We start from the raw sequence: 22,374 nt of genomic DNA, 5'->3' as shown, positions 1-22,374 counted from the left end.
ATAGAGCAAGAGACCCGTTCGCTCCTCCGAAGCGTCTCCGGCCAGGCTCGCCCGAAAGTGGCCGCGACGAAGCCGGGCCACCGAGGCCGACCAAGCAGCCGTTCAAGCTGCTCGTCAAGCCGCCCAAGCGACTGGCGCGTTCACGACACACCAGACCGAACGGAGACACCAAGGGTCGCCGATCCAAAGACCATCGAGTCGCCACCAGGGGCTGCTTGGTAACCTGCCCGGCCTCTTGGAGCCCCTCGGTCAACCAAGCCTCCGAGTTTGAAATAAAGGCTCGCAAGCCCTATTCTTTTCCTTGGGTTTTTGGATGGAAGTCTGTGGCGCCTTGTCTTCCTAAGTAGAACTGTTTAAATGCATGATTGTGTACATGATTGAATGGGCATCGGCTGTAGACTTTGCTCGTGTCTCGTCCCCATCCCCCCATTCATTGACTGCATGCCTACTGGAAAGAAATTCCCCATTGTTTGAATGTTAACCTGCTCGTTTGTGTCATTTTCCCTGCATTGACTGCCACGGCACATATCGGGAATGAACTGGCTTTTAAAGCCGATAAAAGTAAATCTGGTCCGACGGGACTTAGCGATATCAAATCGCTCGGCTTCGCATACGGAACGAGCACGCTTAAGCAGCTCATTTTCGTACAAGTCCCGTCGAGGTGTAAACTCTCGGTATTTCTGTCCGCACGAATAGTTAGGTAAATTGACAGTTCAGCGATCGACCCTGTAGCACGTGACAGAGTATTGACTGGTTTACGATGCGTTTAGGCATCTGAGGCTGGATTCCGGGGTTGGTCTGGAAAGTCATGACTGGATTGTCGCCTTCGGTGGGCGCGCGACCGCGATTCGGCTGAAGCGGCCGTCCGCACGCTGAACACGGCGGAAATCTACAACAATATATATATATATATATATATATATATATATATATATATATATATATATATATATATATATATATATATATATATATATATATATATATATATATATATATATATATATATATATATATATATAAAGCCTGGTGTTGGCGCAGTGGTTAGGGCAGCGGCTTGGGATCCAAGAGGTCCTGAGTTCAAGCCCCGTTGGGCCACTGAATTAATACACCAGGGGGTTGACTCAGCCTGTCATCCTTCCGAGGTCGGCGAAATGAGTACCAGTATACTGGGCCGGTGTATACCCCGGTTAAAATAGGTGTACCGTATCCCTGTGTCGTAAGAGGCAACCAGGGTTGCGTCAGGAAGGGCATCCGGCGTAAAACATGTGCCAAATCACGATGCGGATCATACGGATGATCCGCTGTGGCGACCCCTAACGGGAGCAGCCGAAAGAGGAAGAAGAAGATATATATATATATATATATATATATATATATATATATATATATATATATATATATATATATATATATATATATATTTACGGATTTGGAAACCTTGTGCACACAAACAGCCAGAATCCCCGTAGTTCAGTTATTTCGATAAGTATGTGTTTATAGTTAGAATCCCTCCTTCTATCTAATGGGAATTTTGTGTGTGCGCTACGAGTTATTTTTTAGTTAGGTTTTTACAACAACTACAACAATTACAAGAACCACAACAACAACAACAACGCCACCGTCCCTCACTCGACCCAGTCGCCATTGCCCACGTGTTTTTGGCTGAAGGCGTGGGCGGAGCATCCATCACCTCAGATCGAGGCTCCGCCCCAAGGAAGGGCATGGACCGTTTCCTCCAGCCAATGATCGAAGAGCGAGCATGACACGCATGCCCCAGCCAATCGGGAGGTGACCACGAGTCGTCCGACAACCCCTCGTCCAATCAGGAGGTGAGTGGCGAGGAGAAGAGACCCCTCCCACCTCAGAAGGGTAGGTGGTTGTCACGACCAGGGTTCGGCAGAGAGGAGATCGTGGCGATTGCTGAGCGGTCTGTCGTCATGGCTCAGTGGTTGTCGTCGAGGGCTCTGTAGACGGTCGTAGTCGTGGTTGGAGCGGTCTGCGGTCCTTTGGAGGGCAAGTCTGGTGACCGAGCAGCCAGGGTCGTGGGCTGTGGACTTCGGGTTCGAGTCTCACCGTGGTGGTTCAGGTCGGTGTGACCGCACGAGGTGGGACAGGTACCTCGGCCCGGCTCTACCGACTAAAGACCCACGGGTCCATTTATTTTGTGTGTGTCCGTGGGCCCCGTCTTTAAGTATGATTGTTAAGTGCTTTTGCTCATTTTACATTGCTTGCCTTTTATTTGTGATAATTCTGCTCTGTGTCCCCCTCCCCGATTATTGTTATAAATAAACCCCTGTTAAATGTACCGGCTCGTTTTCTGTGCTTTACTACATTGGCCTCGCATGGTACATATTGAGAGTTAGTAAGGCCGTTCGTGCCGTAAATTGTTAATTTGGTCCGGCGCAGCTTTGGTAACTTCTGCTCGGTTACGCCGGATCCGAGTCAGTGATAGCAACTCGATTCGGACAAAGTCGGTCGAGGGTGTGGTTTTCCCCGGGAGTTGGACGACGTGAGTATTTAGGTATATTGAAATTAGGCAATTAACTCTACCCCACGCCATCAAAATATTGGCGACCACGGTCCCCTAAGGGACCCGTGAACTCTCGGGCTTATCAGAGAGTCACAACCTAAATTTTGGGTGCTTGGTGGGAGACTACTCCACTGCTCCACCTTGTGGTCGTTTATCGCCACTGAACCCTGGCCCACAACAATATATATATATATATATATATATATATATATATATATATATATATATATATATATATATATATATATATATATATGTATATATATATATATATATATATATATATATATATATATATATATATATATATATATATATATATATATATATATATATATATATATATATATATATATATATATATATATATATATATATATATACATATACATACTTGAAGACAAAGACCAAGAGGTAATGGTTGCTGAAAACAAACTGAAAATAGAAATGATAGCAAGGAAAAAAAACAAAAAAACTATGACATTGCTCACAGCAGGAGAAAACAAGGCCAGATGTTTGAAAACAACCCGAAAAGACTATACTGTGTACTCGGGAAACGGAAGCAGAATGTGTCATCCTCTCCTGAAAAAGATGAACTGGAACAATTCTGAAAGGAATTTATGAAGATCGAAAATAACAATAAGGATGCGGAATGGATCCGAAACCTGGAGGAGGAGACGCAACATCTCGAGGAAATGCCCCCAGTAATAATTGATGCAGAAAAGATACGACCATATCTTGCAAATATGGCAAACTTCAAAAACTCAGGCCCAGATGGGATCCCAATCTTCTGGCTAAAGAAATTTGATGCTCTCCATGTTCACAACCCTCGAGCATTCAATGAGCTTATCCAAGGGGATCAGAAATGGATGAATGGCTCACAGAAGGTACCACCTTCCTCATCCCAAAATCTGAAGAAACCCAACGACCTCACAAATACTGGCCAATAACCTATCTACCAACAACATACAAACTTTGAACAGGAATCATCACAGAAACGATGTACCACCACCTAACACAACAACGAGGCCTTAAGGCAGAACAGAAGGGAAGCAAGAGAGGATGTTACGGACCATTAGACTACCTACTACGAAACAAGGCCATATTCGAAAACTGCAATATCAGAAGAACCAAAGGACAAGTACAGCCTGGATAAAGTATTTTTAAAAAAAGCTTTTGATCGTGTCTCGCATTCATGGATGATAAAGTGCATGCACATCTACAAGATAAATCCCCAAATAATCAATCTGATTGAGAAAGCCATGGATCTATGGAATACCACACAAATCCTGCAGCACTCGAAAGGAAAGATCGAAATAGCAGGAGTGAAAATACGACACAGGATCTTTCAAGTAGACGGCCTTTCCCCCTCCTGTTTTGCCTGGCTCTGGATCCACTAAATAACCTCATGAATGAGCAAGGACACGGATACACCCGGACAACCAATAAAATAATGTCCAAAGAAACAAGAAAGGTGACATCTACTGAACATGAATGATTTAAAACTCTTTGCACCGAACAATGAAAAATTGGCAGAACAACTGAAATTAGTGAAACAGTACTCTGACAGCACCAAATGGAATTTGGCTTCAATAAGTGTTCCAAGTGTACATTCGTACAAGGTAGACCAACCAAAATGAACAACATAAAAATCGACCGAGATGCAACAGTACAGGAGCTGGACAATGAAGCATCTTACAAATACTGTGAAGTAGAAGAAGGCCACCAAATATGTCATAAAAAATGCGCAAAATAATTACCAAAGAATACCTGTGTAGACCGAGGCTGATACTGAAAACATACCAATCTCCAAGGAATAAAATCAAAACCATAAACCATCTAGTAGTGCCACAAGCAGAGATCAGAAAACTAGATATCAGAATAAGGAAACTCATCACTATCCACAAAATGTTCGACAAAAATCAATGCATCCCAAGAATGTACATTGCTGAGGAAAGCAGGAGGTGGCAGCCTGATGGAACTCAACCAAGTGCACAGAATGATGACTGTAGGATCAGCAGAGTACGTAAAAAGCTCCAGACTACCGGATACAATTTGAACACAAGCATGAACACAACAAACGAGAAAAGGTATCTCCCACTCAATTGCAAAAAACTTACAAAAACAGGTACGAATATAAAATGTCACGCACCAAACCGAAACGGCAACAAATAGAGCCCCAATGATTGCAAAAATGGCAAAAGAAAAATACAAGATGAAATACCAACAGATGTATAGTGACAACGGGGAGAAAGACAAAAGAGGAGGGGAATATATATCTATCTATAATTCCAGCAATCTCTGTGTCTGTCTGTCTGTCTGTGACCGCTGTTTCTCGACAACCACTGCTCCGATCTAATTGAAACTTGCCAGGTATATTGCTAGGGACCTGAGTATGTGCCTTTTCAAGGTTTGATATTAATTGGACAAGTGGTTCCCAAGTTATCCCATTTATTTACCAAACCAATGACAGGACACGGTGCTATGACGTCATGATTGACGTCACAATTCTTCTTCTTCTTTTTTTTTCTTTTTTTTTCACGTATGGCCACGCACGTACGCGTACGCAAGAGCGAAGGAACGGTCTGTGTAGTTGTTTCTGGCATGCGGTTTGAAAGGTTTTTTTTTGCAAGTACGGCCACGCACGTATGGCCACGTACTCGTATATATAAAAAGAATTGGACAGATTGGCGAGAGACAAAGAAGCATCACTGGAATGGCTAAGAAAAGGTCAGCTCAATTGGGACTGAGAACTAATAATTATAAATGCCCAAGACCAAAGACACTACACCAACAGCTTTAAGAAAAAATGGCTGGAATGAGCCAATCGGACAAGTCTAGATTTGGAAATGTAGAGACAGAAAGCACAAGCCACCTATCGGGATGAAAAAACTCATGTCAGAACAGCTGTACACACAAAGGCACGACAAAATATGTGGAGTATCCATTAGCATATCTTTAGAAATTCCAATAACCCACAAAACTCATGGGAACACGAACCAAAAGTAATAATTTAAAACAAGGACATGATGCTCATGTACGACCTGATGATCCCATCCAGCGTGAACATACAAAACAAAGCTCTGCAACCGGACATAGTACTCGGATACAAAAAGGAAAATACGGCATTGTCAATTGAGGTTTCAGTACCCAGTGAGCTTGATCTAAATAACATAGAAATCAAGAAAATGACCAAATATCAAGACCTCAAGAATGAAGTGAAAATATCATGGAAGCTGAAGAGCACCGAAATTGTACCAGTGATAATCGGAGCAGCGGAAATGATAAAGAATAATCTCATAAAGATCCTACAAACCACCCTGGGAATATCACCACAAAGAAACGACAGTTGCAGGCTGTCCTGGGCTCAGTGACGATCCTGAAAAGAGACCTCGGAAAAAACTCTGAGAACAACACAACTTCACAAACTTAGCCCATGAATCACGATCCTTCACCGAAACGAAGGAGGATACTTCGAGTCCTGGGAGGACTTTGTTCCACCTTCTGAAACCCGAATTATGGAGATAACAATCAATGACACACACACACACACACACACACACACACACACACACACACACACACACACACACACACACACACACACAATCACACACACACACACACACACACACACACACACACACACACACACACACACACACACACACACCCTTAAGGAAAGATGGAGTTTGGCATTATTTGCTAAAAAAAAGTATATTCTGGATCTAATATATATTGCTTTCGACCCACTGAGTGACTGACTCACTCATTGATATAAATGTTTAGTACCTTGTAGGTGGATTAGAAAGCTGGAATTTGGCACACTGATGTAACTCAAACCCAATATCCCGGGGAAAAAAATCACAAAACCATTAGAAAATTTCGGTAAACAAAAATATCCTGAAATAGGTGTAGACTGGTGCAGACTTGATCTTCTCATTGCAGGTCATGTGACCCAAGACAGATATTACACTCGACCAACACTAACACGAGCGTCTTCCGCCTTTTATTTTATAACTTTAGTTGTATTTCCATTAAAATTACTACAGCTGAAAACTTTTCAATAAAGAGTTCATTCTAATCACTAATTCTTTATTTACTCGAGTTATTTACCTGCATTCAGAATGCAATCACAATGGGATTTTAAAACAGTCGAAGGAGACCATACTTTACACATTAGAAAGGAAGCATTTACAAGTGATTCCTTTGTATATGTCTCTGATCTATCATGTGCATATTTACCAATGCCACCAAAGGTGGATGGAGGCTATTTTTTCACCCCTATGTGTTTGTCTGTCTGTCTGCAAAGAGGGCTCAAAGGCGATCTTGAAAAAGTTAAGCACAGATTCGGACGAAATGTGGGGGTCATGTTGAGTGTCTGCCAAGGACAAATTGATTAAATTTGGTGAAGATCGACATACAGATCCAGATACTGGAATTTTTAAAGTGATTCTTCACTATTGAGAGATGTAGCCAAAAACGATATACAGTGCTCCCTCGCTATATCGCGGTTCATTTTTCGCGGCTTTACTACATCGCGGGTTTTCAATGAAGAGGCGCCTGATGAAGAGGGGCCTCCAGTAGAAGAGATTTAATGCTCTTCTTGGCTGTGCAGTACTACATTCATCTCATCATCGTCATCTTCATCGTCATCAGTACCGCACAGCTATCATCATCATCGTCTTCAGTACTGCACAGCTATCATCATCATCGTCATATCTTCATAGGTCAGTACCCATAATACGTTTTTTTATATTTTATAGTGCAATATATAGTACAGGGTATTTTAAAAATTATTTTTGGTCTTAGGCTTTGCAGCCCCATGAAGTCGCATTTCCGATGAAAATTTAAAAATTTTTTTTAAATAACTGATTAAATGTGTGTGGGGAAGGTTAATAAGAGTGTGTGGATGCTGTATAATGGTTTAAAATACGTTTAAAATGTGTTTAAATATATTTAAATAATTAAATAAATATGTGGTTTCTACTTCGCGGATTTTCACCTATCGTGGGTGGGTCTGGAACGCATTAACCGCGATAGGTGAGGGAGCACTGTATAGCACGATATCTCAAAAAGTTGTGGACGGATTCAGATGAAACTTGGTGGATGAGTTGGGTAGTTGAGAAGAACAAAATGATTCGATTTTGGTTCAGGTGCAGATGCCAATCCAGCCTTTCGGTGGGATAGAAAATGTAAACTGTTCAGCCTGGCGGAAGTATGCGCTCAACCGAGTGCTGTTCTCGTTACCTCTGCCACCGAAGGATGTTGTGTTTTCACCCCTGTTTGTTTGTCTGTGAGCAGGATATCTCAAAAGGTTGTACACAGATTCGGACGAATTTTGGTGGACAGGTTGGGTGTGTGACAAGGTTGAATTGATTAGAGTTTGGTGAAGATGATGAAATATGTTACGATTTTTTTGGGGGGATTTGACCCCTGGTTCATGCCCCATAGGGTGGGGACTTGAGTCGCAGGAGTCAAAACGTGTTAATTTTTTTTTAAACTAAAATTGTTTTCTTGGTTCAATCATTAAGTATTTTCAGTATTTCAGTACCACTGAAATGAAGTGACATCTTCACACAATTTGCATAATATTTGTATTGACTTGTCGAGTTAAATGTGCCAGAGCTATATGAATGATCAGATATAAAGCTGGTGCCTATTTATCAGCATCTTTGAGACTGCTGCGAAGCAGTGATACCAAATACAGCTGAGATAAACAAAAAATTGCAACATATTGCAGTTGCAATTGAGCAAATCTTCTCCTTTCTCTTGTTTCTGCAGCACGAGAGATGACACGAGGAAAGTTTTTGAACATTTTAGAACGACCCAAGAAATGAGGCGGGCTTTGGCATACATCGCTATCCAGTCGATTGCAGCCTAGTTTGCTGGTGTAAGGTCTTTCAAGCCATTTATGGATGAAAGCAAAATGTTTTGCCTGATGTTGACTTATCTTCAAAGTCCTCAGCTTGCATGTGTAATGGTGATGTAGACTGTATATTTTCTTGTGTAAACATATTTCCCTTTTAAATAAAGTTGTTGTTTTCTCTATACAATTGAACCAACATACAGTAGAAAGGCAACCAACTGATAATGGGGAAGTGGGGTGACAGGTGGACACAATAAGTAAGGGAGAGAGACAGAGAGAAAGAAAAGGCATTGGGGGAGGGTAGGGGGTGGGTCGGGTTCGGAAAGGTTCATGTCAGTAGAAAATATTGTGGGAAGGGATGGTGGATGGCTCGAAATGGTGGTGTACCACCTGCTTGAGGAAGAAGAGTAGGGATTGAACAGCCTCAGGAAGGCAGTTCCACAAATGGGATGGAAGAGGAACAAAAGAGTGCAGGTATGCAGCATGCCTGCGTTTTGGGAGTTTAACCATGTAGGGTTTACAGAAAGGTATACTGTAGTGTATCTTAAGATCTTAATAAGGCAACGTTGTCAACCCAATCTCAGATTCCTGAAATGTTTTCATCCTCAGATCATGATGGACCACCGCATAATTCAACATTTTGCCACTTGCTCCGGTTGTCATTATGGCCAACAGGACACGTGTAGATTTGACAAACTCACCCAAAAGGTGGAAATCGCACCCCAAATTACGGGTCTGCTTGTGGGTCCTGATAGAATGGTAATAGGGGCATTTGATTAATTACCCTGAACATAATTATTGCACAGTCCACAGTGCGAGCAATGTGTAAATAAATCTTTATTTCCTGCGATGAAGCAGAGTCCATGGGCCTATCACTTTCATATCACAGACAGGTCAGGTCGGTGGTCTCTCTGTTTTCTCCCTCCTCCTTTCTGGTCTTTCACCCTCTGCTCTTTCCCTGCTTTGTCCCCTTAGGTTTCTGCAGAGCAACCACGGTCCACCGTCAACCCTCTATTGGTGAAACTCCCAAAGTCCAGAATCACTGCTCACCTCCACTCATTCGTTTTTCTTTTTTCCCACCTGTGGAATCAACTTCCATATTCTCTTCAATCTCATTCCTTCCTCCAGGTCTTCAAGACAGCTTTTCACCACCATCTAAGATCCATCATCTCAATCCAAACCCATGATATTTTCTCCCCTGGTTGACCCCTACCCCACCCCAATCTCTACTCCTTTCAAATTTCCAGTTTTCCCTCCTGAGAGTTTCCTTCTGTATCCATCTTGTCCACCCCATGCGTCGTCCTCGACTCCTCATTCTTCCCCATACCCCTTATTTCTCCAAGTCTCCCTCTGTTTTGGCCCTAATCCCTGCTGTTGGTGTGTACCCCACCCTCTCTTTCTATTGTCCTTTTTGTTCTGTTACATCCTAATCCATTCTATGTTCTCGCTCCTCCGTGAACCTTGACACTGACAGAAAACAGTTTTTTTTTGAGAATTAGCACAGAAATATTTAATCACTATTCTTATCCTACTTTTATCTTTATCCATAACCACAGCAATTAAAAAGGGATATGACAGACCGTATTAAGTATTTCTGTACAACGCAGGGAATATTGAAAGTCTGAAACAAAGTGCTTCATTCAGTGTTGCAAATAAATATTGTCAGTGAAACCTTTTCATAATGTAGTTGTTCGTAATCAGATAAAGCATGATCAAATGGAACTCCCTATATGGTTGAACTGACATGGTAACCTGGAGAGACCTGAATTATTGGCCACACATTTGAAAAGGGCAAAAGACATGCTGGGTCACAGGTCACAATGTCTTTTCAGACAACTGGGCACATAAGGGTTTTCACAGAGGTCCCACCTCATAATGGGGAATCACCAAGGTGATGAATGGCATGGAGTGCCACTACCACAATCGCAAAAAGCTTGCCGATGCAGTGGGCCTGAGAGAAAGAATGCACATTGTGTTGGTCATATCACACCATGCAGTAGAAAGTATTGCTCCCAAGAGCACCTTGGTAAATGCCAGCTCTTAACTGCCAGAAGCACTTTGCTTAGCGTTGGCTCAGAGGCTGGGTGGTGGCTTGAGTTCCGAGGGTCCTGAGTTCGAGCCCCGTTGGTTGCTGAATTAACACCAGGGAGTTGACTCATCCTGTCATCCTTCAGAGGTCGGTGAAATGAGCACCAATGTACTGGTAATAGGGGCACTGCAACAGCGGCACACCTGCGCCCTGAACAAGTGATGCAACCAAAAGCCAAAAGGCTGTACACCAAGGAAATATATGTGTACAGTATGTATATATATATATATATATATATATATATATATATATATATATATATATATATATATATATATATATATATATTATATGTGTATACAGAGTGGCCTGAAAGTCACTTTACCCATTCCCAGTGAAGCATTGTTCTTGAACTCTTTTAATATACAGGTTTTATTGTACAGTACTTACAATAATTAATTTGTCATTGTATCTGTATGTGCTCCATCATTCTTCTGAGTCAGTGTTTCTGCATACCATAGCGGGCGAGGGGGCGAGGGCAGAGGAGAATGGACGGAAGGAAGTGCGAGAAATTTATCAGGGGTAAAGTAACTTTCGGGCGACTATATATATATATATATATATATATATATATATATATATATATATATATATATATATATATATATATATATATATATATATAGATATATTGTTTTGAATTCGTACCCACTGGCGTACGATCGACCGCGTTTTTCTAATAGCAGCCGCATCGCCCACCAGACGGACAATTCAGTCGTGACCTTCCGGAACAACGCCGGAACCCTGTCACGGGTGGATTCTAAATCCCACCACGGCCTAGCCAATTTTCTACCCGTGAAAAATAGGGTCAATCGCCGAATATCGATATACCGAAGTACTCGCGCGGGTAGCCTACAGGGAGACCGTACCTCGACGCAAGTCGGCTTGGACACGAACCGCTCAAGCGGTCCGTTCCGTTCTTCAGTGATAACCGAGCGGGTATTATCGCCCGACCTCGCCGGATCCCATTCTATATAACGGGTATTTAATTCTATTTAACGGGTATTTAATACACCTATTCTAACCGGGGTATACACTGGGCCCAGTGCACTGGTACTCACTTCGCCAACCTTGGAAGGCTGACAGGCTGAGTCAACCTCCTGGTGTGTATTAATTCAAGCAGCCAACAGGGCTTGAACTCAGGACCTTTTGGATCCCAAGCCGCTACCCTAACCACTACGCCAACACCAGGCATATGTGTATGTATATATATATATATATATATATATATATATATATATATATATATATATATATATATATATATATATATATATATATATATATATATATATATATATACATATTGTTGTGGGCCAGGGGTCGGATGAGAAGACCACTGGGGGGGGAGGGGGAAGCTATCTCGGGTTCCCACTAGACTACCTGGAATTGCAGGCCGTCGCACACGAATAATCCCGTGACGCAGCGGGTCGCTAACCAACCGTAAACGCCAATAACTCAACCACGTGACCTAGGGTCCTCCGTCTATGCGTTAACCGGGTTACCCAATTAATCATGTGATCTAATTACTGGGGGACGCCTTCGGTACGCCTTGTCCGAACCGGATCACCTCACCGGATCAGATGCAGCCGAGTGGCACTGCCAAGGACGTAGCGGCTAAAAGGAACGGATCGTTGGGAAGAAAGTCCCGGCTCGGCTAGGATACAGACCATGCTGGATCAATGAAAGAAAAGATAAAAACGAGCTGGGAACATTTCTACAAAGGATTTATTAGCAGGCAGGCGAGGAACGATATGTGGCACAGTGAATATAGTTTTTATTGTTGTGTGTAAGCAGAGATCGGAAGAAAAGTGTGGTGTAACAATAATACAAGCAACTTACAAAAACAGACAGAGCAGAGTTATCCCGATATAATTATTGTACACTCTTAACTTAAACGAGGACAGGTGCCATGATACACACACACACACACACACACACACACACACACACACACACACACACACACACACACACACACACACACACACACACACACACACACACACACACACACACACACACACACACCCTGATGAAGAGGAGTTCATGAATAGGAGAGGAGATGAGGTTAACGGTCTCTCATTACCTTGCACAATTGACCGACCATGCCACCAGTACGTTTTAGGGGCAATGCTCCTCTGGACGATCCCTCCTTTACAGCTGGCATGTCGTCTCTTGCTCCGCTGCACTTCGTGCAGCTAAGCGTCAATCCAAAAAATTGGGCACGACTGTCAGGCATGAAGGAAGGACACTGGGTGGAGTCGGGAGCCAGTGGGTGGAGAAAGACAGAGTCAAAACAAGTGGGTGGAGAAAGACGGACAGGATCAGATGGGTGGGTGGAGCCAGCAACGAGGCGGTGAAGAAGGCAGAGTCGGCAGGCCAACTGGTGAAGGCAGGCATTGTCAGAAGACGAGGAACGTTTGAACGGCCCCGCAACCCGTCCTTTTACAGATCCTGTGGTACGGGGCGAGGGTGACAACCCGAAGCGATGTGTCGTCATCCGAATTGGGCGCTCTGGTTGGGCCCCAGCTTGAACACAGCCCAGCCCTGATGGCCGGAAGCAGCTCCACTTTTCATCTGGCCAGATGGTTCCAAGCTGCGTAATCGTCTCGCTCTGAGAACCATGACACAAATCGCCCTGCACCGAACTCCCGGGCCGTCCACAGCAACCGGCGGTCAGCACCAGTCAATGCGCTGCCTGTCTGTAAGCCATGTGGCCCGAGCTGTACAGTGCGCCTCTGCCTGGCTGCAGCCTCACCGGGCGGAGGGGCGAGAGGACATTTGCCATCCGTGGGAGACACCCGTGGCCACGGTGGTCAGCAAAGACCGGTCAGAAGGTAAGATGCTGTGGTAAACATGTGCAGACCCAAACAAGATGTGTGCCATTCGTGCCCTGCTCTGTGTGCGATAATAAACTACCCCGGGGCTGTGCGTGGGTCCGCCGCCATTGAGCATGCGGTCATTTATCAAAAGCAGTGGTGTGTGTGGTGCCAGCTCTGATCTGTGTTCGGAATTGAGGGAAAAAATTGGATATAATTATTAGATATCGGTTTGGGTGGAAGAAGAAGATAGATATAATTATTGGACTCAGAAATGGGTTGAAAAGAGTGCGCCGCGTGCGTACTGGAAGTTGTTAGCATTTGGTGTGTTGCTCCTTCTATTTCCTCGGCACGGCATTCCTACAGCGCGCCGTTGTGTTGGATATCCTTCCTATCTCTTCTGCCCAATGGGTGGAAATTACCGCTGTGCTACACGTGTTCCGGGCAGCGTGGGCGTTTGGTGTTTTGTTCCTTTTGGTCTTCTGTGAGGACGCATTCTTACGTAAAGGGCGCAGCCGTGGATTTTACAGGTGGGTGTCCGAGCGTAGTGCCTGCCGGCCTTCACAAGGACACATTCTCACAGCGAAGAGCGGAGCCGTGGCTTGGATTTACCTCAGGAATAAGAGAAAAGGCAGAGTAGGAATGAAGTCAGAGACATAATCAGACCTAACTATGAGATTCACACAACGCACTGTCCTGTTTGACCCACTAGACAAGAAGGAAGGGACTATCAATACGTACATTAATGAAAGAACTGTCTGGGGACGACTGTATGTTGGATGCCATTGGTGTTGGATGCCATTGGTGTTGGAGAGATGCGGTTTCCAGAACGGCAACACTATTCATACATATATATATATATATATATATATATATATATATATATATATATATATATATATATATATATATATATATATATATATATATATATATATATATATATATATATATATATATATATATATATAAGCGTCATCAACAACTACTACTCAATCAGGAAAATGCACATGCAAATTTATATTTTCACAACTTAAAAGTGTGGTTTGCGGTCTTGTACTGTATAATTATGATATGCTCCAACACAGATGTTCTGCTTCAGCAGGTAAATGTTCCTGTTCCACAAAGGCAGGCCTTGTGTTGATATGCAGGACATGTTGATATGCCCTGCCACAAAGGCAGGGTAGGAGTGAGAAAATGGAGATAAAAATATGCAGGTCTTGAAATAAGTTGATGTTGTAATGTCCTTATACGCCTCGTCAATTCTCGAAGATGTAGAAGAGGTTTGTTTAAATTGCTGTCTGCATGTAAAAATACTGTAATATATAGATTGTTTGTGCTCAGATCTATATCCCAGTGAGGCTCTGCATTGTTAAATACTTAGGCTTGTTTGAAGTTTTTTTTTCATGATGAGAAACACCCGTCGGGAGCAACCTGTGCTGTGGACATAGCTAATGTCTGCAGCAAGGGGTCATTAAACCACTTGCACTGTGGCACGTAGACAGGCGAAAATCGTAAGTCATCCTTCATGCCTATGACCTGACCCTGGGTACCACCAATATTTATACAAGATTTGGAGATTGGCATATGGAAATTGGCGCAGCCCTGTTTTTTTCTGATTTTCAGATGTCAGGTCAGGTGTGGGAGCATGTGACAGAGGAGCGCATCACTGTGTCCTGCACTCCAGGGGCCTCCATCTGGCCATCCCCCAGACAGATGCCTGGCCCATCCCCATCTCCTTGAGATGCTGATTAACCTGCTGCAATCACGAGGCACGTGGTCAGCCCATTGGCCTCCTTCACTCACGAAGCTCCCTCGCTGAGAGAATCTGGTGAGCAGGATCAGCGTCAGGAAAACGAGCCACATGTCCATGCAGGTGCAGTTGACACTCACGGGCTATGCAGGTAACAAATCTCATTTGAGTCTCTCTCAGCAACCACTCGTTGAACACAAAGTCTGACCAGCGATAGCCAAGGATTCTCGAACAGACCTGGTACCAAAGGAATTCAGTCTCCGTCTCAGATCCCTGGTCAGAGTCCAAGTTTCACATCCACAGAGCAAGATTGGAAGCACCAAGGACCTGAAGACTCGGACTTTTGTCCTCTGGCACAGGAACTGACAATGCCACACCCCATGATCCAGTGAATCCATAACTCCCCAGGCATGACCCAGACATTTCTTGACCTCTGGCTCACAACCAGCAGACATGAATATCATTGCCAAGGTAAGTGAATCTCTCCGTGACCTCAACATCCTCACCAAAAACAGGTACAGACAAGATAGCAGCATCCAATATGTCATTGAAAGCCTGGATCTTAGTTTTGATCCAGGAAGCCCGTAATCCCAGTGGATCCGACTCCTCATTCATCAGCTTCAGGGCCCCAAAAAGGATAGCCAGAGTCTTCGCAGAGATGAGTGCATCATCTGCGAAATCAAGGTCAGAGATCTTGACATTCCTAAACGATGCACCGCAGCTTGATCTCTCTGACATCCTCCCCAGAATCCAGTCTGTACAAGTACTGAAAAGTGTGGGGGCCAGTACACACCCCTGACAAACTCCAGTAACAACTGGAAATAAGTCAGAGATGGTATCACCACATTTCACAGCACTCGCAGTGCCAGGGTATAATTCAGACATCAGATTGATCAGTTTTTGTGGCACCCCACAAAGACAAAGAACCCTCCAGAGGGCATCCCAATTGACTGAATCAAATGCTTTGCAGAGTTCAACACAGGTTGCAAGCAGCCCCTGCCGAAACTCTCGTCTGCGTTTGGTGAGGACCCGAAGGGCAAGAATATAGTGAATCATTGACTTGTTTGATGAAAAGACTGACTGCTCTGGGCATTGGTGCTCAAGCAGATGGTGGTCAACCATATCAAGAATTAAACGAGCAAAGATCTTGCCCGGCACTAAGAACAGCATCACCCCTCGGTAGGTGTTGCAGTCCTGATGTATCACCCTTCCCTTTCCAGAGAGGGACAATATGGCCCCTCTTCCAGTCAGTTGGGATTTCGCCTGTGTTCCAGACAGAGCACAGAACTGCATGCAAGGACATGAGATGTTCAGCATGGATGCCACAGATTCCAAGAGCTTTACCCCCATTTCAACCGGTTCACCGCAGCCTGTGTTTCCACATGTGAAAGTGGATCACAGTTGATTGGCGGGTCAGTAATAGGAATAGTAACACCCCTGACATCCAACTCAACAGCTGGTGGAGCAGCCTGGTGCAGCCGCTCAAAGTAACCGGGTCAGCGGGCCTTCACTTCGGACTCCTCTCTCAAGAGCCCACCACCCTCCGCTCTAACTGCCTTCCACCGAGGGGCAGGCTTGGAGGAACACAATGCGTGATTTCCCCTGTAAGCAGGACGAGAATCAACTGACCACAGGTGATGCTCTATCCCCTCTAAGATTCCTCGCACATCGGCCTCCTTGTCCACCCTCAGTGCACGTACAGTTTTTTTTTGCCTCAACTCCCTGAACAGCTCAGTTCTGCCATTAAACCTGGCTCTGTGACTCTGGTCAATGGTATCCAGTGTCCTTTGAGAGACAAAATTCTTCTTTGCCAGACAGTGAGTTCCAAGATATCCACCAGCAACATCAAGGATGGTGGTCTTGAAGGCACCCCACAACTCTTCAGGATTCCCCAAAGCACCCAGAACCCCCAAGTCCCCACTCAGCCTGTTCAAAAACTTTTCAGATACCCTCTCATCCTTGAGCTTGCCCATATCCAACCGAGGCTGAGTTGGCACCATTCTCCTGGATTTAAGCTGTACCTTTAGAGTTGCTACCACAAGCCTGTGGTTGTTATTGATGAACTGAGCACTCCGGTAGACCCTGAATTTCTGGATCATCCTCCAGCGGCCATCAACGAATGCATGGTCATTCTCTTTTGGCACACCACCAGAGTGGGAATAGCAAGTCCAGCGATGAGCCTGTGGACGCTAAAACCATGAACCAGCCATTCTAAGTCCACGACTTCTTGCAAAGTCAAGGAACTTAGTGCTAATCTGGTTCACAGTTCCAGACCCATGGGGACCAACACATGTTTCATAACAATCCCATTCGGTTCCAGTCGATGCATTGAAATCCCCCAAGACTAGAAGAGTATCTCGCCTGCGGCACTGATCAACCACAGACTCAAGCGTGGCATAGAATGCGTCCTTCACGGTGAGATCACTCGCCTCATTCGGAGCATTTTCAGAGACCAGGCAAACGACACCCGAGGAGTGATGAATCCTTTGTCTCATAATACGCTCATTGACCGGAATTACCTCAATTATCATTGTAGTCAGCTTATTGGACACAGCTACAGCAACTCCTTGGGCATGGTAATCATCAGAGCGACCAGACCAATAGTTGGTGTAACCAACCCCCCCCCCCCATGATCTCGCCGTAATCCGGTCTCCAAACCTCAGAGAGTGCTGCAATACCGATGTTCAAACGTTTCAGCTTGGATGATAACAGAGAAAGGTGATCATCCTCTCTTGGGGATAGGACATTCCAGGCACCCACTGAAGGGACCACCTCAGGTTAACCTAAGGACACCGCCGTCTGGTGGACGACACCTCTGCACCACCCTGACGCACACTACCGCAATCTGACCCCGGAAGGTTACCCCGTGGTTTTCCTTCTATCATCAAGGAGTGGGTGTCTCGAAGGCTTTGCCCCAATCCCGTCATCTGATGCACACCTTTATTTGGGTGCTGTATATGCAACTGACAGCCCTGTATACGCAAAAAACAAAAGAACCCAGGTTACGTGCATATGTAAGGAAAAACGTACGTGGGGACAGCACAGTACTGTGCTGTAAATGGTGGAGACTTGTAATACTCTCCCCCACCAAGAGGTGGCGCCACATGATACGCATTTACGTTGAGAATTTCTGTCCTCCCCTCCGACCCCCCCCCCCAAAGACCACTGGCAAAGATCAAAATAACCTGACACATTAATTTAGGTCATGCTGATCCTTTGCAGCAAGTATGGATGGAATCAGGCCGGAACTGAAGGAGTACCGTGACAAACAAACACCGGTCCATGAATTATAGCAAGGATACAGACTGTCTTTTCCAGCAAGTAATGCAGACTCCACCCATGGTTGGGCGGGGGTGGGGGGGGGCGGCAGTGTTTAATACAGTAGAATGCACTGAGCACGGACCACAATGCAAGATTATAGCACTGTAAGGCATTCAGATGTTTTCATCCCACTCTACACATAATCCTCAAGAAAACAATACAGTGGGTTTCCCCTTGGTACGTTTTAGTAATTCTTCTTTGGTCTAATGAAACGTGACAATATGGGCTCGGCGAGAGGGAGCCAAGAAACAAATTACAGAATCCTTTAAAGCTAAACTCGAAGGACACTCAGTGGAGTGCATACCTTCACCACGTAATGCCTTATCCACGAGAACATATCAGGCCCAATACATTTTTTTAAATATCATGCGAAATATCATTTTTGGTCCTTCCTCTTTCTTTGGCCCGATCTAACTTAAACAATTAAATAATCCTCATATCCAGATCGGGATTCAAATCTTCACTAAAATCTAATCAGTTCGTCCTTGTCACACATCCAGCCTGTCCACAAAATTTCATCTGAATCCATCCACAACTTTTTGAGATATCCTGCAAACAAACAAACAAATGATATTACTTGTTGAGCAAGGAATTGCCAGAATAACTTTGTCATATTTCCATGATCTCTGAAAAAACAAAAACCTGGAAATCAATTTGGTTCTTATAAGTCGATAGTGCGACTGTTTAATGAGTTATAGCACTTAGTTTGGTCATGATCATAACTTCGAAGTCAATCGGACTTGAAATGGCATTTTTATCGCAATTTTAAAGTTTTGACCCTGATTTTGACCCTGATATTCGACCCCCGACTGCTAAGCAGGGTGTTGGTGTGATACCCCAATGAGACATATAATTGGATGCAGAATTGGAAGATGCACATTTTGGATTTGGTTTGAAGTCGATACGACCATTTTAGCGGATGTTATTGCGAAAATAAGAATTTCGGTGACCTTGACCTTGACCTTTGACCTAGATTCACCAAAAACGACAAGTATCTAAGTTGGACCATGGCCGACGTCTGTACCCGGTTTGGTCATGATCGCTGAAACGGTGTGGCTGCTACAGGGTAAACACACACACACACACACACACACACACACACACACACACACAGACACACAGACACACAGACACACACACACACACACACACACACACACACACACACACACACACAGACACACAGACACACAGACACACAGACACACAGACACACAGACACACAGACACACAGACACACAGACACACACACACAGACACAACCGACCTACATAGTTGCCGAAATCCGACAGATTCCGGCAATTAACAAGAAGAAGAGGTCGTGCAGAGCACGATACATGCAAAATCCAAAAAACAAATTTGATCTCCAAAATAATTGGTGGTTTAATTCAATGACCAAATATGCAAATCCTCTTCAACTTTCAAGCGAATTGGATGAAAATTGACAATTTCAGGAATACTGTTGCGGAGCCGGGTATCTGCCGCGAGCACGACCGCGAGATGGAGCAGCAGAGTCGGCTCGACCGATCACCCGGAATTTAGATCGTACTTTTTCGGAAAAGTCTGAAGTACGGGTCCCTTATCGGACCGTAAAGGGTCAATATTTCTACCACGTGGTACAGGGTTATTCGCCAATTTTCAAAATACCTAGAGACCACGTGGTGATTTACTGAGTCTCCACACCCTCGACGGCACCCGTACGGAACGAGCCGCATCGCGTACTCGAACCATGTGCGATCCGAGCGGTTTATCGCCGAGGTCCGTCAGTCCCAAATATCCCGTTACAACGGCAACAACCTGGCTAATTTCCCAACACGCAGCACGCTAAGCCAATGGAGGAAAGGACACGAACGAGCTGAAACATTTAACAATCGGGGTATTTATTCACAATGGGGGAATGAGGGGAGCACATGAGGGCAGAGTTAAACTGATTAAAAGAAATGCACGTATGTACAAGCAAAAAACTGATACCATTCACTACTTAGAGACTGGCGCCACAAACACACATATGCACACACCCAAAATAATCGGACCAAAATGGTCTTTATTGAGGCCTGTCTCTGACCTGTCCGCCTCATGCGGCTTCAAGTACCAGGTCATCGGGGCAGAACTGGACCCCCAGCACGATCAAGACGATCCAGGCGAATGAAATCGGCAGGGTGAAAGCTGGCAGGAGAAGACCCCTCTGTTGCCCTGACCACTCCGTGCGCAGATGCTTTTTCACTCCACCCCCTTGCGCGCAGATGTTCACTTCCTTGCCAGAACTCTCAGAACCCCAGAATGTGCAGACTGTGCCTATAATTATATCCCCCTTTTCAGAGGGGGGGGGGCTCCTCGCGACTCTCCCTCTCTCACTGGCTGGTTTTGGCACGCAAATCACTCTTCGTCTCTCTCACTGGCCAGTTTTGGCGCGTTAATGGCTCCGTCTCTCCCACTGGCCAAAACGGGCGGCGAGCTCCTTGATTGGCCCGGGGGCGTGGTGACATCACGCGGAGCCCTTTACTCCTGTTGCGGGATCTGATTGGCCGGGCAATGGTCACCTCACTCGTTGCACGCTGATTGGTCGAGGGCCGCTGCGCGGCTCCTCCTTGTACTCCGCCCACCATGACGTCGGCCAGAGCGAGGTGAAGGTGAGGGTGATGCGGTGTTATAGGCGTTGATGTCGGTGGTGTAAAAATAAACAAAAAGAAAACCTGACAATTAAAATAACTCCACAGCGCAGGAACATTTAATTACCCATTAGACTAGGGTTGGGACCCTAACTGGCAACATGTACTTACCGATATAACTGATCTATAGGACCTGTATGTTGTGTGCTCATGGCTTCCAGATTCGCAACAATACAACCTTACTTGTTGATCTTGGCCAATGTTGACCTTTTGACCTCAAACACAATAGGCTTCTTCCTTTTGTCAAACTCTACCATGTAGTGAAGTCTCATGAAGATCGGTTTAAAATTGTGACCTGTAGACGATAAACAGACAAACAGAAAGGGGTGAAAACATAACGTCCTTCACCTTCGGTAGTGGAGGTATTCCAGATACATCAATCCATGCTCGGATCATATGGTCGGCTACCAACTGCATTAAAAATCACTTTACAATATTTATCGAATCTTCTTCGTATTTCTTTAATGGCCACAATTATTCTCATCTTCTTGTGGGTTTGGCGGGGGAAGTTTGTTCCCCAAGTCTTTCACGAACCGGCTGGCCAGACCTGACGTTCCACTAAGGTTGTGGCAGGAATTTGTTCATGGTGCCGGCGATAGCTCGCCTACTCTTCAAAAAGGACACCGTGGGATTTTTAACATCGACCAACTAATTCTGGGAGACAGGACGTCCAGTTTAACGTCCATCCGAGGACAGCACACACATTGATGAATCACCGTGCCTGTGATGGCAGTTTATAACTGGGTCGGGATTCAAACCTCAGCCGAACAACTTCGAGGTGAGTGTGTGTCGCTCGAGCTCGAGGCCTTAATTTTGTGTTAATCTTATTTTTCTTAATTTTATCTCCCCTCGATACGTAATCTGCCCGGTGTTGGCTTAATGGGTAAGGTGGCAGGCTTGGGATCCGAAGGTCCTGAGTTCAAATCCTGCCTACCGTTGAATTAATACAAGGTGGGGTTGACTCAGCCTGTCGTCCTTCTGAGGTCGGCAAATTGAGCCGGGATGATTGAGCCATTCGAATATCGTGGGTCGGAGTGGTGACCTGTCCAGGATTGTACCCAATATCCCAGGAGAGTGTTTCGGCAGCATCGATGCTCTCTGTACATAGTGTGGTCCCCACAACCACTAACTTCAGGTATATCCGTCTAGACATGCAAGTCGAGTGCCATTCCAATTTTGTTCATTGTGTCTGTCACCGACATAATAAACCCATTCATCCAAGTCTTGCACCAATAAATGCCGTCGCACAAGCAGAAGCAACCAAATGATTACATTCAAACCAGCACATCATAACGACCTTTAGATCTTTTCGTCCCAT

General features: G+C 44.8%; 1 protein-coding gene across 3 annotated transcripts in view; it reads left to right on the top strand.

Annotated features, from left to right (window-relative positions):
* Positions 1 to 10,078, top strand: part of LIN52 (lin-52 DREAM MuvB core complex component) — a 77,516-nt gene extending 67,438 nt beyond the window's left edge. The window contains exons 6-7 of one of the 3 annotated variants that reach the window (XR_015061739.1): positions 8,318 to 8,426; positions 9,378 to 10,078. Coding sequence is in view for 1 of the 3 variants with exons in the window: in XM_085895529.1 (XP_085751655.1) it covers positions 8,318 to 8,373 (56 nt within the window). In the remaining 2 variants the exon portion in view is untranslated. Of the gene's footprint in view, positions 1 to 8,317; positions 8,590 to 9,377 lie in introns of those variants that run through there. The other 2 variants (XR_015061740.1, XM_085895529.1) reach the window with 2 other exon arrangements.
* The last annotated feature ends 12,296 nt before the right edge of the window (positions 10,079 to 22,374 follow it).

The sequence above is a fragment of the Eptatretus burgeri genome, chromosome 9, assembly GCF_056783735.1.
Source record: "Eptatretus burgeri isolate ZD-2024b chromosome 9, Ebu_testis_v1, whole genome shotgun sequence".
Lineage (NCBI taxonomy): Eukaryota > Metazoa > Chordata > Myxini > Myxiniformes > Myxinidae > Eptatretus > Eptatretus burgeri.
This window is presented reverse-complemented; position numbering and strand designations above follow the sequence as displayed.